This window comes from Musa acuminata, chromosome BXJ3-1 (assembly GCF_036884655.1).
Source record: "Musa acuminata AAA Group cultivar baxijiao chromosome BXJ3-1, Cavendish_Baxijiao_AAA, whole genome shotgun sequence".
Classification (NCBI taxonomy): Eukaryota; Viridiplantae; Streptophyta; class Magnoliopsida; order Zingiberales; family Musaceae; genus Musa; species Musa acuminata.
The window spans coordinates 9,093,595-9,120,675 of NC_088349.1; the positions used below are offsets into that span (position 1 = coordinate 9,093,595).

General features: G+C 39.4%; 4 protein-coding genes, 1 long non-coding RNA gene and 1 pseudogene across 5 annotated transcripts; all 6 read right to left on the reverse strand.

Moving 5' to 3' along the window:
* Positions 1–223: 223 nt before the first annotated feature.
* LOC135629142 (putative wall-associated receptor kinase-like 16) lies at positions 224–7,360 on the reverse strand (annotated as a pseudogene).
* A 1,033-nt stretch (positions 7,361–8,393) lies between these two features.
* Positions 8,394–9,136, reverse strand: LOC135628987 (uncharacterized). Its single transcript, XR_010493121.1, has 2 exons — positions 8,750–9,136; positions 8,394–8,657 (listed from the first exon to the last, which is right to left on the reverse strand). It is a non-coding gene; the product is annotated as an uncharacterized LOC135628987 (long non-coding RNA).
* A 2,448-nt stretch (positions 9,137–11,584) lies between these two features.
* On the reverse strand, positions 11,585–15,893 carry LOC135586352 (uncharacterized). The gene is made up of 4 exons (XM_065136329.1): positions 15,726–15,893; positions 15,041–15,616; positions 12,682–12,689; positions 11,585–11,837 (listed from the first exon to the last, which is right to left on the reverse strand). Exons 1-4 carry the CDS (start codon positions 15,891–15,893, stop codon positions 11,585–11,587), a joined length of 1,005 nt encoding a protein of 334 aa, XP_064992401.1.
* A 1,080-nt stretch (positions 15,894–16,973) lies between these two features.
* LOC135628986 (putative wall-associated receptor kinase-like 16) lies at positions 16,974–20,265 on the reverse strand. Its single transcript, XM_065136037.1, has 3 exons — positions 19,350–20,265; positions 19,097–19,267; positions 16,974–18,392 (listed from the first exon to the last, which is right to left on the reverse strand). The coding sequence occupies exons 1-3, from the start codon at positions 20,233–20,235 to the stop codon at positions 17,188–17,190; spliced, it is 2,262 nt and encodes a 753-aa protein (XP_064992109.1). The 5' UTR covers positions 20,236–20,265; the 3' UTR covers positions 16,974–17,187.
* Positions 20,266–21,449: 1,184 nt separating this feature from the next.
* Positions 21,450–24,251, reverse strand: LOC135629143 (wall-associated receptor kinase 4-like). Its single transcript, XM_065136330.1, has 2 exons — positions 23,924–24,251; positions 21,450–21,625 (listed from the first exon to the last, which is right to left on the reverse strand). The coding sequence occupies exons 1-2, from the start codon at positions 24,249–24,251 to the stop codon at positions 21,450–21,452; spliced, it is 504 nt and encodes a 167-aa protein (XP_064992402.1).
* A 1,678-nt stretch (positions 24,252–25,929) lies between these two features.
* LOC135629144 (putative wall-associated receptor kinase-like 16) lies at positions 25,930–26,765 on the reverse strand. The gene is made up of 2 exons (XM_065136331.1): positions 26,099–26,765; positions 25,930–25,940 (listed from the first exon to the last, which is right to left on the reverse strand). Exons 1-2 carry the CDS (start codon positions 26,763–26,765, stop codon positions 25,930–25,932), a joined length of 678 nt encoding a protein of 225 aa, XP_064992403.1.
* Positions 26,766–27,081: the final 316 nt, after the last annotated feature.

Below are 27,081 nucleotides of genomic sequence, written 5' to 3' on the forward strand. Positions count from 1 at the left end.
AGTTATTGACACATTATTCTCCCTTACACAGGCACCGGCAAACAGACATTTACAACCATATATTGCAGATCAATTTAAGATTGCTTCAGGAAACTATATATAAAAACATGGGAGTTGATGTGTTTGGGAATAAATTTAACGCCAATCTTTTCACTGAATTATAGCAAGTAATGGTATCAATTCCACGCTCACCTGATGGTTCACCGAGCAAGCTCTCTATCTCCTAAGCATTTCGTGGCACCCACGGGTGCTGCTTTAATTCTTTTAACCTGTCAAGCTCTTCCGCCACTTCCTTCATCGTAGGCCTTTCTTCTCCCCCAAAGTTAAAGCATTGTTTTGCGAGCTCGCTCATTTCTTGAATCAGTTCCGTATCCCCTTCGTTTCTCACCTGATCATCCAAGATCTCCATAAGTCGGTTCTCCTTCGTCGTCAGAATAAAACATGATGCGAGGCTCCTCTCATCTTCAGATGCTTCAAAATAAATTGGCTTCTTGCGGGTCATCAACTCCAGAAGCACTACGCCGAAGCTATAAACATCACTTTTGTCTGTCAACTGGCAGGTTTGGAGGTACTCTGGGTCCAAGTAACCACAAGTCCCTTGCACCAAGGTAGCAAACTGATCCTCGTCTTTTGGAACCAGCTGGTGATGCCTTTTAACTGCATTTATTCTAGTTATGTAACTGCAACTAGGCTAGAGCAATCCTCAGTTACATAACTAGAATAACCACAATTTAACAAATGCTTGTGCAAATTTTTGAATGTCATTTTGCTGCCGAAGATTCCGAGCTAGGTGATCTCCAGGAAAGATGATATAAAGACAAGACAAGAATCCGTATCTACAATACATGAGATGATCAGAAAGAAAAGAACCTGTTCAATGTGTCCCTGTGGAAAATAGTATACTAGGCTTCCAGGTTGAGGCAATGATACAAGTGGTCCAGCACAGGCATGCCAAAGCTCAGAATTTAACACCTTTCTTGCACCTACAAATAAAAGTAAGCTGAATATTTTCTTCAATTCAACAACAAGTGAATGAACAAACAAAAAAATCTTAAGTAAATGAGCATACTTCCACCAAATATTACATTTATGCAAAATGAGCATTATACAGGAAGGTGTAATGAAGAAGAAAATCACTCACTTGGCTTGCTTGGAACTTCACCCAAGAGCTTCATTTCATCTAGCAGTGCTGCAGCGTTTTTTAGACCGCAGACTCGGACATTTGTTTGAACGGAAGACATTATCAACCAGCAATCTTAGAAGATTAACTTGTATTGATGCCTTTTAACACCTGTTCATTGACTGCATTTATTCTAGTTATGTAACTGCAACTAGGCTAGAGCAATCCTCAGGCGGGTGGCCAAGGAAAAGGGAGATATATTTTTGTTGTCGTGGATCAGCTGGAACAAGGTCCCGTTCGAGACAAACTCATAAACCAACATCGGAACCTCCACTTCCGAGCAACAACCCACGAGCTTGACTATGTTCTTGTGGTTGATCTGCGACAGAATAAACAACTCTTTTCCAAATTCATTCTTTTAGCTCTCTTGATGGCAACGACACGGTTGTTCTCCAAGACTCCTCTGTAAACGGTACCAGGTTCTCCTCTGCCAAGGACTCGATTCCGATCATACTTCGCTGTAGCTCTTTAATTCTTCTTTGGCAAATATCTTAAATATTTTTCTATAGTCTTAATCTCTTCTAATAATATCCAACCTCCATGTTCTCTAAAATACCTTTCCTTAATCTTGATGAATTTTCTTCTTTAAAAAATCATATAGATGCTAGGTAGTAGAAAGATCAGGCCAATTAACACCATGAAGAGAAATAAAAACTATGATTTTTATGCACATTATTTTGGTTTCACGGTTACCGGTAACAATAAGACAAGCATGGACATATTTATGCTCTGCATTTCTGCTGCTATTATTCTTGATGCTTTTTTTTTTCTTTTCTTTTACAGTTTCTCCGGTGAATACCCTGAAAGGATTATTTTTAATTACTTAACTAGAATAAACTGTAGTCTATATGAGAACAGTGGATAATTCATCATATTAAGTATGATATTAAAGAATACTATTTCTCTCTATATATCATCGCGTATATTAAACTTCCAACTACTAAAGCATAAAAAATCTTTTGCATATTTTCTTTCTCTTTATCACTTGATGGATTCTTAGCACAACTTGAAGTGACATGAAAGAGGAGAATCAACTAGCTTTGCATTGCTCATACTGACCCTTTCTAATATCTTCTCGATGTATTTCTTCCATGATAACCAAATCTTCTTGTTTTTTCTGTCACGAAAATTTTGCATACCTAGTATTTACTTTGCTGGCCACATATCCTTCATTGCAAAGGATTCACTTAGTTTCATCTTCCACATGTCAATTATAGATATATCTTTCCCAGGGATAAATATGTCATCAATATAAAGTAAGAGAATAATAAAATCCTCACAAAACCATTTGATGTACACACAATGATTCGAAACCGTTCTTTTATATCAATTTTCAGTCATAAATGAATCAAACTTTCTATACCACTATCTTAAAGCTTGCTTCAGCCTATACAAGCTCTTTTTCAACTTGTAGATAAAATTTTCTTTACCTTTGATTTTGAAGTATTCTGGTTTCTCTATATAAATTTTCTCTTCTAAATAACTAAGAAAGAAAGCTGTCTTCACATCCAACTATTCAACCTCCGAGTCCAAGCTAGTAGTAATACCAAGAGCAACACGAATAGAAGACATTTTAACAACAGGAGAAAAAATCTCTTGAAAGTCAATACGTTTCTTTTGATCAAAGTCTTTCATAACTAATCTAGCTTTATACCTTGGTTGAGAATAATATTCTTGAGTTTTGAACCTGAAAACCAACTTATTCTTCAAAACCTTCATTCTCTTTGATAGTTGCATCAAATCATAAGTATGGTTCTTCTACAGAGCATCCATCTCTTTTTGCATAGTAACAAATTATTTCTTTTTCTACTCATTTTCAACTGCTTTTTGGTAACTATTCACCTGCATCAGTCACATACTCATATGTAGAGTCTCTTATAGAAGGTTGACGTTATCTAGAAGATCTTTTAATTGTAGTTCCACAGGAAGTTGCTCTCTAACTTCTTCTTGCTCAACATGTTAGATTAACATCGAGCTCTTCATTATCTTCCTACACATCTCCCCCATCACCCTAATGTATTGAAGGAGTGGCTGGTGCTTTCTTCAAATCCTTTAGGGTTTGATCATTAAATAAAATAACATCTCTACTTTTAAACACTTTTTATTTTTCCGGATCTCAAAACCAGTAACCAAACTAATCATGTGAGTAGCTAAGAAAAATATATTATTTTATCTTGCCATCTAAGACCTTTCATTGTTTAGACTAGCCTAGTAAATCATATCTAAATAAGAGATTAGAAAGTTATACACGTCAAGATGCATAGTTATCATCTTTGGATAATTTAAACGGAATGAATGATGTAGCATCGATGATGATAAGATCGGTAGATTGAGAAGTACTATGATTCTTTACCGGGACAATAATGGGACAATAATTGGAGTGTTAGACGATTAAGAGATAAGTATGTAAAGGAGTAAGTTGGGAGTCGTCATAGAAGGGAGGTGGAAGAGAACTGCGAGTGTTTTTTCTAGAGGCACGGTTACTGCAGCGGGTAAGGCAAAGTTGCTACAGTTCTACAGATCTGTTGGTCTGCAGCACTGTTTGTAGTGCTGGAGAGAGATGCAGCAGTGTTTGCAGTCCTAGACAGAGTTACAGTAATACTGGAGAGAGTTGCAACACTGTTTGTAGCCTTGGAGAGAGCTGCAGCAATGTTTGCAGTCCTGGAAAGAGTTACAGTAATGCTGGAGAGAGCTGCAACACTGTTTGCAACGTTGGAGAGAGTTGCAGCAGTGTTTGCAGTCCTGGAGAGAGTTTCAGCAATGCTGGAGAGAGCTGCAACACTGTTTGTAGTGCTGGAGAGAGCTACAGCAGTGTTTGCAGTTCCGGAGAGAGTTACAGCAATGCTGGAGAGAGCTGCAACACTGTTTGCAGTGCTGGCGAGAGCTGCAGTTCGGCGCTTTTTGCAATGATCAGGTCTCCTCCTGAGAAGAAGCTGTTTGCAATGATCTGCAACAGCTCTCTACGCTGAGAAAGACCACCAGCGAGCCAAGGGTTGCGACCGTTTGGCGAAGATGGTCTATTGGAGAGCAGCAGTATTGTCCTCATGGTGAAGAGCGGAATATAGGTGATCGCCGGGTTGGTCGAGAGCACAGGAGCCGGTGGTTGAGGATCCACCGCTGTTGACGAGACAAGCCGAGCGGAAGGAAAGGGTCGAGGGTCGTAAGAGTTGGTGATGCTCCGATGATGAGAGAGGAGACAATGGGCGCTCGGCCTGCGAACTCGAGGCCAACCCACGACCGGTGGATGGCAGTCACAGCAGGAGGATGACAGCAGCAGTAACAGGTCGGCCCACGAGAGGAGGCCAGTAGTAGGAGGTTGGCAGCAAGCGACTTATGAGAAGATAGTTGAAGTCCGCCGGTTGATAGGGAGAAGTCGTCGCACGCCACGTTCTCGACCTTTTTCAAAGCAGATCACTGGCTTGCAGCAATTTGAAACAGGGGATGTCTACGCGATGAATAATTGAGAAAGGCACAGCGTGGAACTCTGTCGGATAGATCATGTCAGCTTCAGATCAACGTCACCGAACTGACCAGATCTGTTGCGCCGCAGGAGAAGCGCCAGTGAAGGCAAGCGGGAGAAGACAAGCGCCGTTCGCCGAGAAAGTGCCACAGTCGCCGTAGAGAAGAAAGCGACGGTGGTAAGACAGCCGTCGCCGCTTCAGATCAATGTCGCTGGAGGTGAGCCGAGGCAGAGGAAAGAGGGTTCTCGCGTCGATTCGGTAGAACAAGAGGTCTTACTCTAGGAAGAAGTTGGCAGGGCTCGGTGAGGAGTCGGACAGCTTGCTCTAGGCAAGCAGCTCTGATACGATGATAGAATATGAAATATAATTACAAAATATGCTTGAGATAGTAAACTTAATGGTTATTTATACATATTAGCAGAGAGGTTGGAGAGCGAGAAGAGCGAGACCAGGGTTGCGCCGAGATTGTTCGACAGGGCAGGGAAGTGCTCCGGCACCGGCGAGGATTCGGACGCAACAATTTGCACGTCCAGGGAAGAGGGGAGAATCGAGGGTCAGTTGTCACATGGATTGTGGATCGGTAGCAAGCAGCAGTACCTGGAGGGAAGCGAGGGAGACGGAAGAGGAGGAGGGCGGAGAGAGGTTGGAGAAGGCATTGCGAAGGGAGGGGAGGAACCTAGTGGCGGCGGCTAAGTTTTCCTCCTCTTCCTGCCGCTGCTGTTGCTCCGAGATGCCTCCGTGGTCGGCGGAAGAGGACGCGCCCATCTCCTGTTTGTTCGTTAGCCTGTCTGTCTGTTATGTTCTAGCTTTATCGGTGGAGAGGAGGAGACCAGCAGACCTCACGAGGCGTTGTTGGACTCTTGCAGCTCCCTAGGGACGGGAGGGCACAATCGATCGCAAGGATGGATGTCGTCCTCGCGAAGCCTCTGCGATGCCGCTACACGCGTCATGAAGCGGGGTTCGACCGCGGCGACGAACGCACGATTGCAACAACCAATGCTACCAGAGACCTAAACCGGCTCCATCATGCGGTTCAATAAATCTTGGAGGGAGTCGGCCCGGCTCAATCTCTCGCACACGTCCCTTAATTTGCATGTATTTGTAGCTGTAAAAATTGAGACGGTATTTATTTTATTTATTATGAAAAGTATAAAAATAAAAATAATAATAGGTTAATCAACCCAAAAATAAACTAATATATATAATAAAGATATTATTATTTAGTCGGATGTGTATGTGGTAACGATAAAAATTATTGGAGACTATCGTTATTATAATAAAAAAATATTTTTAAACCAAGAATAATTTGTAAAATAATTTATTAATGCTTAGAATAGGATATTATCAACTATAGAAGAGGATCAGATGATATGGGTTTCATATTTTAGTTTTTTATTTTATTTTTTTATCTTTATGTATTCATCACTATCCCGTCTTATATAATTTAGTCATTAAAGGGATCAAAGTCAAAAAATATTTCTAATATTAATCTTTGTTATAGGACGGAGGCTATGGAAAGATGTTTACATCTTCAAAATTTCACATAGATGATCGAAAGCTAACAACTATAATAAAAATAAATTTATTATTTTTTTTATGCTGATGGACTTCTATAAACTTATAAAAGCATGTCGAAGAGCCGACCACAAAATAATATCATATTTTTGTATTAAACAGATGGCAATTAATATATATTTGTCCTTATCACTGCTTAAAAAAATCGGATTGACATAGATAAAGAACATACATAGACTGTTTATATCATTTTAATCTCAATTACTAGATTAGATAATGATGTCTGGTGACAATAATGTCAGCCGATCATCTAACATTACCTGAATGATAAAAGCTCCGCAACCAATGCAAAATGTTTAAAATAACAATATTTAGATAACCATTTTCTTACATACAAGATAACCTTTTAAAGCTTCCACTTCATTGACCGATGAGGTGCAAGGAACATAACTCCTCCCTAGTTGCTCGGTAAAAAATGAGTTTGAATGTTAGGCTTGTGAACGATGACCAATTCCTCTCAAGTATATTTTCATGGACCTATTTCATTCCCATGTTGCAATTGGTGTTCTTGGTTATTCGACCAATGACTAATCAGCTGATAGGTCTTTTCATGACAATACTCTTCCGTGGTACAAGAAGAACTAGTGATTGGTGGGTGATGATGCTAGTTGAGATCCAGCTTCGAAGCTCCAAAATTAGAAACTTTTGATGCATAATTTTCATCAAGTATGTTGGAAGACTTCACGTCGCCATGAATGATGGGAGACGAAGTTGATGAATGCAAGTAGGCTAGAGCAATCCTCAGGCGGGTGGCCAAGGAAAAGGGAGATACATTGTTGTTGTCGTGGATCAGCCGGAACAAGGTCCCGTTCGAGACAAACTTCGGAACCTCCACTTCCAAGCAACAACAACCCAAGAGCTTGGCTATGTTCTAGTGGTTGATCTGCGATAGAATAAGCAACGCTTTTCCAAATTCGTTCTTTTGGCTCTCATCAAAGATCTTAGGTTTTTTGATGGCAACGACTTGATTGTCCTCGAAGACTCTAAACGATATCATGTCCTCTTCTGCCAAGAACTCGGTTCCGATCATACTTCTCTGTAGTCTTTTTTAATTCTTCTTTGGCAAATATCTTAAATGCAAGACCTTGTTCTCTAAAATATTTTTCTATAGTCTTGATCTATTCCAATAATATCCAACCTCCATGTTCTCTAAAATACCTTTCCTTCTTTTTTGAAAAATCATATAGATGCAGATGCAGGGCAGTAGAAAGATCAGGCCAGTTCAAGTACTTGTATCTCATAAATTTTCAGGCCAATTAACACTATGAAGAGAAACAAAAACTATGAATTTTATGCATAATATTTTGGTTTTCCGGTTAACAGGAGCAATAAGACAAGAATGGACATATTTATGCTCTGCATTTCTGCTGCCGTTATCCTTTATGCTTTTTTTTTTCTTTTGCAATTTCTCCGGTGAATACCGCGAAAGGATTATTTTTAATTACATAACTAGAATAAATGCAGTCAATAGGAGAACTGTAGATAACTCATCATATTAAATATGATAGAACACTATTTCTCTCTACTTTTAAGTAGGCGTAACAACTCAAGTTGGACTTCCCTGCGGGAGAAGGACAGCTGTCATGAATTTCTTGCTTTCTCGTTCACAGTAATGAGGTTTGAATTTATGGTTGAATTTGGAAAAAAATACGAGGATAAAGTATTGATCTCGATAGTAAGAAAAGATAGAGTTATCCAACGGGTGTAGAACAAGCTTCAATCTTCAATATTTTTTTTAATAATTAATTTGACTTATTCTTTTATAAATTTTTAATCTATTTTTTTCTTTCTTGATACAATCAATCTCCCTCTTGATGTAATGAATATTTCTTTTGATAAAATGAATCTTTTTATGACACTTGAATAAGTTTAATTTCAACGTAAAGAACTTTCAAGGAGGCTTTGTTAATCACAAAATTTCTTCAAGATTTTGGCAAGAAATTTCTTCAAAATTTCTTCAAGACTTTGTTAATGGAAGGCTGATAAAAGCAAAACTGGCGATTCGGAATTTAACAAATTATTGAATTTTGGCAAGTAAATACACTTTCTTGAGTGGATCAAAAAATCATCAGCTACTTGGAGATGGTCCAAGACAAGAAGAAGATAAGATTGAACCAGGTTACCGTCATTAGTCCTCCCTATAAGATACACCTAGTCTACAGTGCAGACAGATGAAAGGATTTGAAGCAATAAATAGAATTCATGAAAAGAAAGGGAACAAAAGAATTTATTTGTAATACTAGGCATCAAATGTGTAATGAGATCCTCGACAAAGATGAAAGTCATGGTGGAAAAAAGACTCTTACCTATAGCCACCTTCGCTGATGATTGAAGTTTCTGGTGTTGGGTGCATGGTCCATTGAAAGCATCACAGCTACCGGGCAGGTTCTGGCAGATGCCATGGCAAGGATTTTGATCTTTATCAGACCATTCGTCGATGTCTGCAATTAAAGCATATTCGGCAGTATCAGAAACAAAAACATGAAAACTGAAAAGGCAAGCAGATCCCAGAAAGAGAAGAGACTTAACAGACCTTGGCAGCCAAGAGCGACATAAGGATTGCCATGGTAACCACTCGGAACAGTTACAAAGATACCCAGGACCATTGGAAGAGTTCAAACACTCGCTGTGCTCGCTGATGCAGGCGTAGGATGTTATGTTGCGCTGTGCTACCTCGCATGTCTCGTTTCCGATCTACCAATCCACCACCAAAGGCGCCTTGCTGCTGCTGTCGTTCAAGAATCGGTCCGTCGTGATGTAAGATGTTAGGAACTCAAACCGATTTGCCTCCAACAATACGGCATAGCTGCAGCGACCGAAGTTCCAGATGCTCGAGCTGCTGAAATTTGAATCAAACCAGACCTCATAGAATGCCAGGTCCTTGTGGATGGAGGAGGCTCGGCAGCAGCCGATGCCGGAGCATGAGCTGTTGACCAAATTTACCTCGTTGTGACACAAACACTCAACACACAAACACACAAACACGATGGTCTTAATGGGATAAATAAATAAATACAAGTAAGTCATAATACATAATAAAATTAAATAAAATCATAATAAAGTAAGACATCAAGATTTATGTAAAAAACTACTCCAACATAAAGGGTAAAAATCATGGAGTAAACTAGAGAAAATTTATTATAAAAACAATGAATATACAAATCTCAAAGTCTCTTGTCCAAAAACCAAGCAATAATCACAAGAGAATAACTGAGATATGAGGATTACGTCACTTTGTATAATATTCAAAATCTCCTCAAGTAATCACAGTAATAATTAACTATAGATCTGATCTAACTTGATATGAGAACACTACCTGGATGATTGAAAAGAGTTCTCTGCATTGTCCTTGTCTTCTTCCCTTTTCTTCTCTTGTTTTTCTATAATTTTCTCCTATTTTTGAATTAGTTACTGCTATAATTTTTTTCCCCTATTGCTATAGTTTTCTCTCTTTGTTGCTATAGTTTTCTGCCTCCTTTTCATAGTCACTACACCCCCCTTATTACATGAAGTTGCAACTACTTCTCTTGAAGTATATTTCGAATCCAAACATCTATATGCTTTGACTTGGAATGAAAAGTTGGGTTCTTACACAAATAAATGGCTATCTGGCTATCATAATGTATCACATAGTTTTTCTATTTCAGCTTCAATTCTTGTAAAAATTCTTTCATCTATAACATTTCTTTGTAAACCTCTGTAGCAACAATATATTCTGCATATGTGGTGAAGAGACCAATACACCTTTGTAATTTGGATTGTCATGACATAGCTCCCCCTACAAAAATAAGTATAAAACCTGATGTGGATTTTCTTGTATCTATATCTCTTGCCATAACTGTATTTGTGTAACATGTCAACATAAATCGTCCACCTCCAAAGCTTAAACAAACTTTATAGTATCTATATCTTTTGCCATAATTGTATTTGTGTAATATGTTAACACAGGTCATCCACCTCCAAATTTTAAACGAACTTTATAGCTCCTTCTGAGATATCTAAATATCCACTTCACTGTTGCCTAGTGCTCCTTGTTTGGATTTACAAGAAATATGCTAGTAACACCTACTGCATATGCAATGTCTGACCTCATACATATCATCGTGTACATTAAACTTCCAACTGCTAAAGCATAAGAAACATTTTGCATATTCTCCTTCTCCATCACTTGACGGACTCTATTCTAAGCACAACTTGAAGTGACCTGAAAGAGAAGAACCAATTGGCTTTGCATTGCTCATACTGAACCTTTCTAATATATTCTCGATGTATTTCTCCTGTGACAATCAAATCTTCTTATTTTTTCTATCACGGAAAATTTGCATACCTAGTATTTGCTTTGCAGGCCCCATGTCTTTTATTGCAAAGGATTTACTTAGTTTCATCTTTAACCTATCAATTATAGACATACATTTCCTAAAGATAAACATGTCATCAACATAAAGCAAGAGAATAATAAAATCCTCACAAAACAATTTGATGTACACACAATGATCTGAAGCCATTCTTTTATATCAATTTTTAATCATAAATGAATCAAACTTTCTGTACCACTATTTGAAGCTTGCTTCAACTTATACAAGCTCTTTTTCAAATTGTAGACAAAATTTTCTTTACCTTTGATTTTGAAGCATTCTAATTTCTCCATATAAAATTTCTCCTCTAAATCACCAAGAAGGAAAGCTATCTTTATATCCAACAACTCAACCTCCAAGTCTAGGCTAGCAACAATACCAAAAGCAACACGAATAGAAGCATTTTAACAATAGGAGAAAAAATATTTTCAAAGTCAATATGTTTCCTTTAATCAAAGTCTTTCACAACCAATTTAGCTTTGTATCTTGTTTTTCACATCTATCTCTTCCTGCATAGCAACTAACTACTTCTTTTTCTGTTCACTTTCAACTGCTTTTTGATAACTCTCTGATTTACCTGCATTAGTAAGCATCATATACTCATATGTAGAGTATCTTTTGGAAGGTTGACGTTATCTAAACTGTGGTTCCGTGGGAAGTTGCTCTATAGCTTCTTCTTGCTCAACATGTCCTATAGGTAGATCAACATCGGACTCTCCACTATCTTCCTGCACATCTCCCCCATCACCCTGATATATTGGAGAAGTAATTCGATCAAAATATGCTAATCCTTCTACATAAGTCTTGGCTGGTGCCTCCTTCAAATCCTATAGGGTTTGATCCTCAAAGAAGATTACATCTCTGCTTCAAATCAATTTTTGCTTTTCTGGATCCCAAAACCTGTAACCAAACTGATCATGTGAGTAGTCAAGAAAAACATATTATTTTATCTTACCATCTAGCTTAGACCTCTTATTGTTTATAACGTGTGCAAATGCACGACAACCAAACACTCACAAATGCTTGTAGAAAATATCTTTTTCAAACCATATATGCTCTGGAACATCATCATCTAGGGTTGTACAAGGTGACAAGTTGATCGCATCAATTGCAGTCCTCAAAGCTTCATCCCAAAACTTTTTGGGTACCTTAGCCTTTGAAAGCATACATCTGATATTTTCCATGATGTTGCAATTCATCCTCTCTGCAACAACATTATGCTGAGATGTACTATGAACTTTCATCTCATTGTGGATGTCATGCGACCTGTAATAATCATTAAACAATTCAGTGTACTCACCACCATTATTTGATCTTATACATTTCAATTGTCTTTTTTGTCTCCCTTTCAACTTTGGCATGAAAATCTTTGATGACATTAATAACCCGATATTTGATCTTCATAGCATCGGCTCAAACTTTCCTAAAATAGTTATATATAAAAGTAGCAAAATAAAGTACACCAATGATACCAAGAACATTAATATATCCACCATGAGTTTTTATCCTCAAATGATCATATACATATATGTAAACATGGTCTAAGGCATATATTTTTCTAGACAAAGCATGACTAGCAAAGAAAACTCTATGTTGTTTACCAGCCAAACTATCAATATAAGGGTTCAAACGTGTACCTCTGATGTCTAACAATACCTCTCTCTTAGAAAGAGCTTGCAACCCCTTCTTGCTCATGTGTCCTAATTGCTTATGCCACAACTCAATGCTGAAGTCTTTTTCTGTAGCATTTAACTACTCACCATAAGTTTTGGCCTACAATTTATATAAAGTATAATATTTCTTCCCATTAGCCACAATAAGAGAACCCTTACTGAGCTTCCATTGTCCTCTATGAAATCTGCTATCATAATCTTCATCATCTAGTCTTCTAACTAAAATTAAATTCAACCTTAAGTCAATCACATGTCTCACATCCTTCAGCACTAACTTGCAGCCAAGGTTGGTCTTTATGTGGATATCACTCATGCCAATAATGTCTACCGTGTCATAGTTGCTTATCTTGACAACACCAAAATTTTCATACTTGCACATAGCAAAAAACTCCCTTCGTAGTGTAGCATAATAAGAAGTACCTATGTTAATCACTCACTCGAGATCCTGACACACACAACAAAAAATATCATTAGAAGGAGACAAAATCAAATAATCACCGTCCTGCACTATAGCTATGGTATTATTTTTTAACTCTGTAGACTCCACTTCTTTTTCCTTTTTTCTTACTCTTTTTAGGTTGCTTGCATTCGTTCTTGTAATGTCCTTTCTCACTATAGTTATAGCAAATAATATCTTTTCTTGATCTTGACTTGGTTCTACCCATGCGTGAACTGCTTCTATCCTTGGACTTTAATCTTCCTTTGTTCTTTGAGATAAGCGCCTTTGAATTATTCTAAGATGTTGTTGAATTCTTTCTTCTCAACTCCTCGTTCAATAAACTGCTTGTTACTTGACTCATGGTGACAACACCATCTAGCGCAGAATTACTATAGGAAACCACCAATGTCTCCTAACTTTCTGGTAAAGAATTGAAAAGTAATAATGCTTACAACTAATCATCAAGAGACATTTTTATATAAGATAACTGGTTAGTAATACTTGGATTTCATTCAAATGCTCAGCAATAAAAGCACCCTATTTATATTTTATGTTTGCAAGTTCTCTGATCAAGAAAGCTTTGTTGTCAATTATTTTTCTATCACAAAGATTTTTTAACTTTTTTCAAAGAGAGTATGCAGAACTTTTAGTAGAAACATGGTGAAAGATATTGTCATCGAGCCATTGTCGAATAAACCCGACTATTTTTTGGTATAATCTCTTTCACTCATCATCTGTCACAGTTATGGATTTTGCACCATCCCCTTGCAAAGGTTCATACAAATCTTTGTAATACAAGAGATATTCCATTCTTAGTTTTCATATCATCCAATTATTTCTATTCAAGCTAATCATGCAAGAAACATTACCGACATCTATGTTCGAATACAAAAAATAAATCATCAAAACCATACTCCGATACCAATTGATGGGATAAAAAGAGAACTTTATATACGAACAAATACAAGTAGGTCGTAACATATAGCAAAATTAAATAGAATCATAATAAAATAGGACAGCAAGATTTATGTGAAAAACCCCTCCAACGTGAATGGTAAAAACTACGGGACAAACCATGGAAAATTCACTATAAAAATAATGAATGTACAAATCTCAAAGTCTATTGTCGAAAACCCAAGTAACAATCACAAGAAAATAACTGAGATACAAGGATTATGTCACTGTATACAATATTCAAAATATTTTTAAATAATCACAGCAACAATTTACTATAGATCTGATCTAATATGGGATGAGAACACTACCTGAATAATTGAAAATAATCTCTCTACGTTATCCTCGTCTTTTTCTCTTTTCCTCTTTTATTTTTCTATCATTTTTTTCTCTTTTAGAATCATGTTGTTGTTATAGTTTTCTGCCATCGTTACTATAGTTTTCTCTCTCCATTGCTATAATTTTCTGTCTCTTTTTCAAAACCACCTCACCTTCTTATTAGATTTAGGTTTATGTTAAAATTGAGATAAGCTACGTGCTGTTAAAGCCCATTATAAACTGAACTCATAGGCTATCAGCCCAACGGGTCTCTGCAGCCGATTAACTATACAGTGTGTCGACCAAATCGAGAGACGAAGTTGCAGTCCACGGAATTGTTGCTTACGTTGCAAAACTGACACTATATTTCGTTGAGCATGCGTGGCTGTCCTAGCGGCAATGAGATATCGGTGATCTCGACGTTGAACACAAAAAGTTTCTCGAGGCCATCATCCGTTGTGCTGCAATTTAGTGAGAAGCCTTCCCTCAAACAGTTAGGACATATACCAAAAGGGTAGGGGACGTCAATCTCGCCGCATCACGTTGGGCAGCCAGGCAGGGGACCTGCTGCAGATGCCACTGTACCCACTAGCGGTAGCATCAACAGCTGGAACAAGTTATTTTCGCAACTGCTTATTTAACAGCAACCTGACAATTGAAGCAATTCTTCCATCCAACAATGTACTAACACTTACACTAGATTGTCAAAAATAATATATAGTTCTGATTGTGCATTCTTTCAAGTTGTCAGTTAATGATTTTGCCTCCTGGTCTCCTAAATCCTCTTCATAAATGAATTCAACTCAGTATCAGTGTTATCCCATGTAGACCCTAACACTTCCATAACCAAATTCCTGACATTAGCTTAATGCATGCAAATTTCTTTTTCTTAAATTCTTGTGAATAGTTCTCAACAAATCTCTTTGGAGGAATGCCCTTATGCTACATCAGTGCCTGTGCCTAATTGACACTCACAAAGTTGCTGCAAGTTTTGGTACGTTAGGAACAAACCATCTTACTCATGCAGATAAACAACTCCTTTGTTTACCTGAGTTCATGGAATGATTGAGAATTATTTCACGTACCTTCGAAGAAGAGCAAGCTTGGATCCTCTCCTGGACATACTTCGGAAGACAATTCGCCGAGCCTGGTGCTGTCGTCAAGACCCACGTCTGAAACTTCTGCGCAGAAACACCCTTATCGACCGCCAAAACATCCGATCTCCAAATGTGCTCATCTTCCTCCGCGATCACACCGCACGAAACCAAAGCTGACACTAGCAGATGGCTCATGTCAGGGAGCACCAAAGGATCCTCTGCGTTTCTGGACATCTTCGCGATCCTCGAAGAATGCCCCATGACCCAGCAGATCCAGAAAAGCATAAGCACCTCTCCCGGCAAGAGAGACCCGCCCACCTTATCATCGTCGCCAGCATCGGGATCGAACTCCAAGCCGCAAGGCGCTCCGGCTTCCCGGGACACGGCGGCGTACAATCTGTATAGCTCGTTGATGGATCGTGAGACGGGCATCCTGCCGTAGCATCGCTTGTAGCCGCTCAAGAAGCCAATCCAATCAATACGACCGTCAGCACGATCATCGGCAACGGGGAAGAAGAGCGAGACCAGGGTTGCGCCGAGATTGTTCGACAGGGCAGGGAAGTGCTACGGCACCGGCGAGGATTCGGACACAACAACTTGCACGTCCAGGGAAGAGGGGAGAATCGAGGGTCAGTTGTCACATGGGTTGTGGATCGGTAGGCAGCAGCAGTACCTGGAGGGAAGCGAGGGAGACGGAAGAGGAGGAGGGCGGAGAGAGGTTGGAGAAGGCATTGCGAAGGGAGGGGAGGAAGCCATTGGCGGCAGCTAAGTTTTCCTCCTCTTCCTGCCGTTGCTGTTGCTCCGAGATGCCTCCGTGGTCGGCGGAAGAGGACGCGCCCATCTCCTGTTTGTTCGTTAGCCTGTCTGTCTGTCATGTTCTCGCTTTATCGGTGGAGAGGAGGAGACCAGCAGACCTCACGGGGCGTTGTTGGACTCTTGAAGCTCCCAAGGTACGGGCGGGCACAAACGATCGCAAGGATGGATGTCGTCCTTGCGATGCCGCTACACGCGTCATGAAGCGGGGTTCGACCGCGGCGACGAACCCACGATTGCAACAACCAATGCTACCAGAGAACTAAAGCTCCATCATGCGGTTCAATAAATCTTGGAGGGAGTCGGCTCGGCTCAATCTCTCGCACACGTCCCTAAATTTGCATATATTTGTAGCTGTAAAAATTGAGACGGTATTTATTTTATTTATTATGAAAAGTATAAAAATAAAAATAATAATAGGTTAATCAACCCAAAAATAAACTAATATATATAATAAAGATATTATTATTTAGTCGGATGTGTATGTGGTAACGATAAAAATTATTGGAGACTATCGTTATTATAATAAAAAATATTTTTAAACCAAGAATAATTTGTAAAATAATTTATTAATGCTTAGAATAGGATATTATCAACTATAGAAGAGGATCAGATGATATGGGTTTCATATTTTATTTTTTTATCTTTATGTATTCATCACTATCCCGTCTTATATAATTTAGTCATTAAAGGGATCAAAGTCAAAAAATATTTCTAATATTAATCTTTGTTATAGGAGGGAGGCTATGGAAAGATGTTTACGTCTTCAAAATTTCACATAGATGATCGAAAGCTAACAACTATAATAAAAATAAATTTATTATTTTTTTATGCTGATGGACTTCTATAAACTTATAAAAGCATGTCGAAGAGCCGACCACAAAATAATATCGTATTTTTGTATTAAACAGATGGCAATTAATATATATTTGTCCTTATCACTGCTTAAAAAAATCGGATTGACATAGATAAAGAACATACATAGACTGTTTATATCATTTTAATCTCAATTACTAGATTAGATAATGATGTCTGGTGACAATAATGTCAGCCGATCATCTAACATTACCTGAATGATAAAAGCTCCACAATCAATGCGAAATGTTTGAAATGATAATATTTATTTGGATAACCTTATTCTTACATACAACATAATCCAGCAAGGAAATGGCAGAGATTACCTGTAGTTATCAATAAATATTCTTCGCCATTATACACTGGCACAAACACAGACGTTCACAAGTATACATAGCAGCAGTATGAATTCAAGATTGCAACAAGAAGCCTCGTGAACCAGAGAGGTTTGGGCATGCACCAGATCATTATCTTCCATATTCGATGTCCAATCCCAATCTTTTCTCTGGATTATAGCTAGTAGTGGTTTCAATTCCATGATAATATGTCTCATGGTCAACCGATGGTTGACTGAGCAAGCTCTCAATCTCCTCAGTATTCTGCGGTACCCACGGGTGCTGCTTGAATTTTCTCAACCTGTCAAGCTCTTCCGCCACTTGCTTCATCGTAGGCCTTTCTTCTCCCATGAACTTCAAGCATTGCTTTGCGAGCTCGCTCATTTCTTGAATCAGTTCCGTATCCCCTTCGTTTCTCACCTGATCATCCAAGATCTCCATAAGTCGGTTCTCCTTCGTCGCCAGAATAAAACATGATGCGAGGCTCCTCTCATCTTCAGATGCTTCAAAATAAATTGGCTTCTTGCCGGTCATCAGCTCCAGAAGCACTACGCCGAAGCTATAAACATCACTTTTGTCTGTCAACTGGCAGGTTTGGAGGTACTCTGGGTCCAAGTAACCACAAGTCCCTTGCACCAAGGTAGCAAACTGATCCTCGTCTTTTGGAACCAGCTTCGAAGCTCCAAAGTCAGAAACTTTTGCTGTATAATTTTCATCTAAAAGGATGTTGGAAGACTTCACGTCGCCATGAATGATGGGAGGCGAAGCCGATGAATGCAAGTAGGCCAGAGCTTCGGCAGACTCATGAGCGATCCTCAAGCGAGTGGCCAAGGAAAAGGGAGATGCCCTGTTGTTGTCGTGAATCAGCTGGAACAAGGTCCCGTTCGAGACAAACTCATAAACCAGCATCGGAACCTCCACTTCCAAGCAACAACCCAAGAGCTTAACTATGTTCTTGTGGTTGATCTGCGACAGAATAAGCAGCTCTTTTCCAAATTCATTCTTTTGGCTCTCATCAATGATCTTGGGTTTCTTGATGGCAACGACACGACTGTCCTCCAAGTCTCCTTTGTAAACGGTGCCCTGTCCTCCTCTGCCAAGGACTCGGTTCTGATCATACTTCTCTGTAGCTTTTTCTAATTCTTCTTTGGCAAATATCTTAAATGCAAGACCTTGTTCTCTAAAGGATCTTTCTTTAGCCTTGATCTCTTCCAATAATATCCAACCTCCATGTTCTCTAAAATATCTTTCCTTAATCTTGATGAATTTTCTTCTTTGAAGAATCACATAGATACACATGCCGGATACTAGTAGGAAGATCAAGCCACTGCCAGTACCTGTATCTCAGAAATTTTCAGGCCAATTAAAACCAGGAAGAGAAACAAAAATTACCTTTTATACACATTATCTGATTTAATGGTGCTTATTATTATTGCTTTTCTTCTGCGCAAGCATTATGCTAAGCTATATAACTAGAATACTCGAAGTCCATGCAGATACAAGAATCACAGACCTGCAACTTTTAGCAGGTATAAACACACAAGTTGGATTTCCCTGGGGGAGAAGAAGAAACACATGAAGTCTTCAAGACTTTCTTGCTTTCACAATCACGATGATGCCAAAGGTCTGAACTCATTGTTGAAGTTGAAAAATAAAAAATAAAAATTAAGGACCTTCAAGAAGAGGGATAAATAAGGAGATTTATTAATCACAAAAGTTCTTTGAGGTTCTGCAACCGGAGTCGGTTCCATCTATGCTGATAAAAGCAGTACTGGCAAATATGAATTTAACATATTATTGATCTTTCGCAAGTAAATACTATCGAAAATTCATCAGCTACTTGGAGATGATACAAGACAACAGAATATAAGATTGAACCAGGCTATTCTTATTAGTCCTCTCTATAAGATACACCTAGTCTATAGTGCAGACAGATTCAAAGGATTTGAAGCAATAAATAAAATTCATGAAAAGAAAGGGAACAAAAGAATTCATTTGTAACACTTGGCATCAAAAGTCATGGTGGAAAAAAGACTCTTACCTATAGCCACCTTCGCTGATGATGGGAGTTTCTGGTGTTGGGTGTGGGTGCATGTTCCAGTGAAAGCATCACCATATGTACCTCGCGGGCAGAAACAACTGTAGTTACCGGGCAGGTTCTGGCAGATGCCATGGCAAGGATATCGATATTTATCAGAACATTCGTCGATGTCTGCAATTAAGACATGTTCGGAAGTATCAGAAACAATCGTGAAAACTCAAAAAGGCAAGGTGATCCCAGAAGGAGAAGAGACCTTGGCAGCCATGAGCGACATAAGGATTGCCATGGTAGCCACTCGAACAGTTACAAAGATACCCAGGACCATTGGAAGAGTTCAAACACTCGCTGTGCTCGCTGATGCAGGCGTAGGAGGTTATGTCGCGCTGTGCAACCTCGCATGTCTCGTTTCCGATCGCCCAATCCACCACCAAAGGTACCGGGCTGCTTCTGTTGTACCAGAAATTTGTCATTGTGATGTAAGATGCTTGGAATTCAAACTGATTCGCCTCCAACAATACGGCATAGCTGCAGTAACTGAACTTCCAGGTGCTCGAGCTGTCGAAATTTGAATCAAACCAGACCTCATAGTATGTGAGGTCCTTGGGAATGGAGGTTTGGCAGCAGCCGATGCCGGAGCATGATGACCTGTTGTCCAAACTCACCTCGTTTTGACACGAAGACACGCAACCGCTCCGGTAGCTGCCTTTCCCTTTCAAACCCCTGATGTAGGCGAGGGTGTCGCAGCCGATCACAGTGAACTTGTTGAGGTCGTCGGAGAATCTGTATGGTGTGTTGGTTAAATTCAGAAACCAGGTGCTGTTGTCGATAGAATTGGTGCGAGCGCTGTAACACTGCCACGATATTTCATTGAGCATGCGTGCCTGGCCAAGTGGCAACGAGATATCGGTGATCTCGACGACGGACAAAAAAAGTTTCTCGAGGTCATCATCATCCGTTGTGTTGCAATCTAGTGAGAAGCCTTCCCTCGAACAGTTAGGACCGATGCCGAAAGGGTAGGGGACGTCAACCTCGCCGCATCTCGTTCGGCAGCCAGGCGGTGCAGCTGCTGCAGATGCCGCTGCACCCAGTAGCGGCAGCATCAACAGCTGGAACAAGCGATACCCTAACAGCACACCCATCTCTCGATTTGCACATAAGCAGAGAGGTACTCTCAGATAAAAGCTTGGACAAATGATAAGTTATGGAAACACCAAAGCCTAAAATATGAAGCTTCCTATTGACTGAGCGATGAGGTGCAAGAAAGCTGACCTTTTCCCAGTCAATCGTTTATTTAAAAAAAAAATTATTTGATTGGATCACTGTATAATTTTTCTGCAAAACAATTGACTCACAACATGGATCCAAAAGGATGAAGTTTGATTGCATCATCAACAGGCGGCCTTAGTGACCACACACCCATCTTTCGCAGCGATCGACGTCACATGCTGCAAAGTCGGGAACGCATAGCGACGTCAGACTATTAATAGGATGATTCGACCCTTCAGAACAATATAAGTACGAGCAAAGAAAAGTCTATGGACTGCTATCGAGCATCTTCCTCCAGTGGATTTTCATGGACCTGTTCAATCTTTTATGGGAAAAGAAGAACTAGCGGTTGGTGGATCCGTGGATGACACCGGTTGAGATGGAGATGGTGTAAGCGACTTATCTATCACACCTGTTCACGATTGTTAAACGTTAGATTCTTTGCCAATTCATTATTCTTTGTGATAATAAGAACACAAAGAAAAAAGACATTGATGAGAAATGACGTTCTTTGTCTGACACACACAGGTCGCAATTGGAGTTGTTGGCTGTTCTAGATTATTTATACCATTCCACTCTCAATTATTCGATTACATAATGATGTCTCCGACATAGTGACCAGAAGATCATCCGATCATCTAACATTTCCTGAATGATAAAAGTGATAAAAAGAATAAAAAATAAAAGCATAATTAGTGAAGAAGTTTTATTGAAGATGTGAAGGAATTTTATTAAAGAAATAAAAAAAATATTTTAAAAATACTTCAATATATTAATATATTCTCTCTCTTATTTATACTGTAGAAAGGATTTTCCTCAATAGAATATTTTTCTCAACAGAAAAATTTTTTCGTATATTCTATAAAAAAAAACTCCACAACCAATACAAAATGTTTAAAATGATAATATTTAGATAATCATTTTCTTACATACAACATAACCCAGCAAGGAAATGGCAGAGATTGCCCATAGGCGAGGGCGTCGCAGCCGATTACAGTGAACTTGTCGTGGACGTCGGAGAATCTGTATGGTGTTTTGGCAGATACCAGACATAGCTGTCTCTGGAATTGTTGCTTACGTTCTAACGCTACCATGATATTTCATTGACCATGCGGACCTGCCCCAGTGGCAGTGAGATGTTGACGATCTCGACATTGAACACAAAAAGCTTCTCGAGGCCATCATCTGTTGTGCTGCAATCTAGTCGAAAGCCGCATCTTGATCGGCAGCCATGCAGTGAACCTGCAGCAGATGCCGCTGCACCTGTCAGCGACAGCATTAGCAGCAGCTGGTACACTGACAGCGCCTCCATTTTGGTTCTGCCCAAGGCTGTGTCTTGCTTCTGCAAATAGACTAACATAGGTTTCTTCTCGATTTGCACATTAGAAGAGATGCAGTCTCAGGATAAAGGTCTAAAAATTCTGAAGAAATAATGTTAGAGGAACACCAAACCCTCTTATAAAGCTTCCACTTCAGTGACCGATGAGGTGCAAGGAACATAACTCCTCCCTAGTTGCTCGGTAAAAATTGAGTTTGAATGTTGGGCTTGTGAACGATGGATGACCAATTCCTCTCAAGTATATTTGATTCCCATGTTGCAATTGGTGTTCTTGGTTATTCAACCAATGACTAATCAGCTGATAGGTCTTTTCATGACAACATTCTTTCGTAGTACAAGAAGAACTAGTGATTGATGGATGATGATGCTAGTTGAGATGGACATGGAGAAGGAAAGTTGTGCCTGGCAATCTGTCTCCAGCTTCTTTGTCAACGTTTTCTTCTTCCACAAAGGACTGGTGGTTGATGGATGATTCGGTCCTTGAAAATAACTGTTAAAGACTTGTGATGGTCAAATATTTTTTTATTCTCGCTTCAATTTAATAATTGTTTTTTAAGTTATGATACCCATCTATGGCTATTACAAGTGGAGATCATATCACTTGTCAGCTACAGAGCATCATCTCCCATCGGTATATTTTCAAGGACACGTTAAATTCCAACATTGTAATTGGCGTTCTTGGTTTTTCTGCACAAACTTCAAAAGAAAAACCAGTGATTGATGTATGATGGTCGAGATGGACATGGCGGAATGCAAAGTTTTGGTGCAATATTCTTCAAAAACGGGTCTTATGCATTCAACTTCTTTCGTAAGTAATGTCGATTGCATATGTTCATCCATGTCTTTTGTGCACCTTGTGGTGTTTGTATGGTGATTCGTTATCCTTTTCATTTTTAAGGCATATATATATCCTTGTAAAGTTTGGAAATTATATATTTGTTATCATATAACATGCACATCCTTCACAAATATCATTTTAATATGGCATATTACCTTTAATTTGCTTTTGGTCATTCTTCCTGTTACTGTGAATAAAACAGGAAAGGACTTCATTTCTCATGTACATACGTATTCCTCACTTGCTATATTGTTTGTTCAGTTAAATCTTGTAGAAACCTTATGACTCTATCATGATTTACATACTTCTATTACCAATCAAAAGATAAGATGACAGAATCAACCAGGAATAAAAAACATGCAGAATAATAGCGAATTAATAGGTTAGAACATTCAGTGGTTGAGAATGATTTCACATACTTCTGAAGGAGACCGAGGAGCTTGAATGCCCTGCCGGACACACTACGGAAGAAAACTCGCCAATCCTGGCACCGTCGTCGAGATCCATGCCTAAAGCTTCCGAGCGCAAACATCCTTATCGGGGGGAGACCTGCCCACCGAGCCATCGTCGTCGATGTCGGAGCACGATCATCGGCTCTAGGGAAGAAGCGCCAGATTAGGGCTGCGCCGACATTGCCCCAAGAAGCGGGGAATCGCCTAGACGCAAATGGCACACCAGGTTGGGTACTTCTTACACATCATACTAGGGCTATGATTCATTGTCGATTCGGTGAGGATTGTAAGGGTCGTCGATTGGTAAGCAGCAGCGTTGCCCGGAGGAAAGCGAGGGGCTAAGGCGGTGCGAAGGAACGGGACATTGTCGCTGGAGGCCCAGTGAGGCTTCCTCGTCTACCTGTCGACACTATCGCTCGAAGCCGCGGTTCTTCCATAATTAGTGGATTGTGTTGATCAGAAGGTGTTCGAAAACTTAAAAAGGCTCTTTAAACACAGATATCTCCCCTACATAAAAGCTCTTTAAGCCTTACAACTTATTGAACATTTCAAATTATTAATATTGAACATTATTTCATGAATGACAATTTTTACACATGACACCACTTAACTCATTTTTAGAAAATCAGACTATAACAATTTTTTTAGAATATTTATCAAATTATTATGCATTTTATTACAACAAATAGTCCTCCAATATCTTTGTTTCCCCTGCGATTAAGTCGAATCTCGAAAGAAATTTCACGTGGATACCACTTGATGATCAGGAAAAGAAAGAAAATAATCACACGATTATAATTTGAAACATGTTCTTTGTCAAACCTAGTTAATATCCAACTTAATAGAGTATCAAATTGAGTAGATCAATGAATGATAAAGAGGAAAAGATAAGACACAAGGAGTCCTGAATAGGAGAAAAAGATCTAGGTTACCTTTCACACATCTTCCAATTGAGATGTTGCTAACGTTGTAACACTGCCACGATATTTCATTGAGCATGCGTGTCTGGCCTAGTGGCAATGAGATATCAGTGATCTCGACGTTGAACACAAAAAGTTTCTCGAGACCATCATCCGTTGTGTTGCAATCTAGTGAGAAGCCTTCCCTCGAACAGTTAGGACCGATGCCAAAAGGGTAGGGGACGTCGATCTCGCCGCATCTCGTTCGGCAGCCAGGCAATGGACCTGCTGCAGATGCCGCTGCACCCAGTAAGGGCAGCATCAACAGCTGGAACAAGCGATACCCCAACAGCACACCCATCTCTCGATTTGCACATTATCAGAGAGGTACTCTCACATAAAAGCTTGGACAAATGATCTGTTATGGAAACACCAAAGCCTAAAACGAAGCTTCCTCTTGGCTGATCGATGAGGTCCAAGAAAGCTGACCTTTTCCTAGTCAATCATTTGAAGCAAAAAATGATTATTTGATTGCATCACTGTATAATTTTTCTGCAAAAAAAAAAATTGATTAACAACTTGGATCCACAAGGATGAACTTTGATCATGTCAACAGGCAGCCTTTGATCGGCGCCACGTGCTGCAAAGTTCGGAACGAATAGGATGTTTCGATCCTTCAGAACAATAGAAGTACAAGGAAAGAAAACTCAATGAACTGCTATCGACCATCCTCGTCAAGTGGATTTTCATGGACCTGTTCAATCTTTTATGGTACAAGAAGAACTGGCGGTTGGTGGATCCGCGGATGACACCGGCTGAGATGGAGATGGTGTAAGCGACTTATCACACCAATTCATGATTGTTTAATGTTAGCTTCTTTCTCAATTAATTCTTCTTTGTGAAAGCAGAACACAAAAAAAGAAGAAGAAGACATGAATAAGAAATGACGTTCTCTGTCTGGTCAGAGAGACGTCGCAATTGGTGGTGTTGACTAGCCTACCTAAACTAGCGATTAAAACGTGATGGTTGACATGGCTCACCTTGGCACCCTCGTCGTCTTCCTGTCTGCGATAGGGCGGCGTAAAATCTTGTAGGCGCTTCTCCATAAGCCCATCCACGGCTCCGGGGAAGAACCGGCGACATCGCCCAAAATGGGTCGACCATAGCTGCGTGGAGGGAGCCGGCGGAGGCGGCTAAAGATTCCTCCGCTACCTGCTGCCGTCGTTGCTCGTGAAAAGCGGCGGTTATCGTGATCGGCGGAGAGAACGCCCCCATGTCGGCGCTCCCTCGGAAGGAAGGAGTTCTCTCAGATCCCCAAAGGAACGGACACGTACGAGCGCCACAACACAACAATTGAGGGGGGCGATCTCGTCATTGCAAGACAAACAGCATTTACTTACTTTATATACTGATGACCATCTCTTTTCTGTAATGTGATTATTTCGGAGGATTGAGAGTAGCCTTATGCGCACAAACGACTTATGACAGATTAATTATATATTACATCATATACTTACTTAGATTGTATTAATATAATAATTTTATACTTAAAAAAATTATATTAATTTTTTTATAATTTAAAAATAAAATAAATAATTTTATTTATCCTAACGTCATCAATTATATTGATGAAAAACATAATATGTGACACACGTATTGGATCGATATAAAAATGATGGATAAAAATATATATATTTTTTGTTAATACGATACAAATGAAATTATTTATTTTATTTTTAAAATTATAAAAATTTTAATATAATTTTTTAAAATATAAAGATTGTGACGTTCATAAGATCTAAATATAGGAAGTAATATGTAATTAGCCCACTTATTAAGAATAATAAAGGTCATTAGACTGTGGTCCGATCTTACAAATTGAATTTGTACAGATCTCAGGATCTGTAGTTACTGATAAATATTCTTTCTCCGTAGCTCAGAATATAATCCAGTAGGAAATGGCAGAGATTTCCAATAATTATTGATACATTGTAGGAAATGGCAGAGATTTCCTATAGTTATTGACACATTATTCTCCCTTACACAGGCACTGGCAAACAAACATTTACAACCATATATTGCATATCAATTTAAGATTGCTTTAGGAAACTATATATAAAAACAAGGGAGTTGATGTGTTTGGGAATAAATTTAACGCCAATCTTTTCCCTGAATTATAGCAAGTAATCGTATCAATTCCACGCTCACCTGATGGTTCACCGAGCAAGCTCTCTATCTCCTCAGCATTTCGTGGCACCCACGGGTGCTGCTTTAATTCTTTTAACCTGTCAAGCTCTTCCGCCACTTCCTTCATCGTATGCCTTTCTTTTCCCCTAAAGTTCAAGCATTGTTTTGCGAGCTCGCTCATTTCTTGAATCAGTTCCGTATCCCCTTCATTTCTCACCTGATCATCCAAGATCTCCATAAGTCGGTTCTCCTTCGCGGCCAGAATAAAACTTGATGCGAGGCTCCTCTCTTCTTCAGATGCTTCAAAATAAACTGGCTTCTTGCGGGTTATCAGCTCCAGAAGCACTACGCCGAAGCTATAAACATCACTTTTGTCTGTCAACTGGCAGCTTTGGAGGCACTCTGGGTCCAAGTAACCACAAGTCCCTTGCACCAAGGTAGCAAACTGATCCTCATCTTTTGGAACCAGCTTCGAAGCTCCAAAATTAGAAACTTTTGATGCATAATTTTCACCTAAAAGTATGTTAGAAGACTTCACGTCGCCATGAATGATGGGAGGCGAAGTTGATGAATGCAAGTAGGCTAGAGCAATCCTCGGGCGGGTGGCCAAGGAAAAGGGAGATACATTGTTGTTGTTGTGGATCAGCTGGAACAAGGTCCCGTTCGAGACAAACTCATAAACCAACATCGGAACCTCCACTTCCGAGCAACAACCCACGAGCTTGACTATGTTCTTGTGGTTGATCTGAGACAGAATAAACAACTCTTTTCCAAATTCGTTCTTTTAGCTCTCATCAATGATCTTAGGTTTCTTGATGGCAACGACATGATTGTTCTCCAAGACTCCTCTGTAAACGGTACCAGGTTCTCCTCTGCCAAGGACTCGGTTTCGATCATACTTCTCTGTAGCCTTTTAATTCTTCTTTGACAAATATCTAAAATATTTTTCTATAGTCTTGATCTCTTCTAATAATATCCAACCTCCATGTTCTCTAAAATACCTT

Bases quoted from the DNA above. Each gene is read 5' to 3' on its own strand.
- LOC135629143 (XM_065136330.1), bottom strand. From the start codon at position 24,251: ATGGGTGTGCTGTTGGGGTATCGCTTGTTCCAGCTGTTGATGCTGCCC. The intron at 21,626-23,923 runs GTAACCTAGATC...TGTCGCTGACAG, and splicing joins AATTGGAAGATGTGTGAAAG to GTGCAGCGGCATCTGCTGCA.
- LOC135628986 (XM_065136037.1), bottom strand. From the start codon at position 20,235: ATGGGTGTGCTGTTAGGGTATCGCTTGTTCCAGCTGTTGATGCTGCCG. The intron at 19,268-19,349 runs GTCTCTTCTCCT...TCTTAATTGCAG, and splicing joins TGTCGCTCATGGCTGCCAAG to ACATCGACGAATGTTCTGAT. The intron at 18,393-19,096 runs GTAAGAGTCTTT...TCTGAGATACAG, and splicing joins ATCAGCGAAGGTGGCTATAG to GTACTGGCAGTGGCTTGATC.
- LOC135629144 (XM_065136331.1), bottom strand. From the start codon at position 26,765: ATGTTGGTTTATGAGTTTGTCTCGAACGGGACCTTGTTCCAGCTGATC.
- LOC135586352 (XM_065136329.1), bottom strand. From the start codon at position 15,893: ATGGGCGCGTCCTCTTCCGCCGACCACGGAGGCATCTCGGAGCAACAG. The intron at 15,617-15,725 runs GTACTGCTGCTG...CCGGTGCCGTAG, and splicing joins TCTCCCTCGCTTCCCTCCAG to CACTTCCCTGCCCTGTCGAA.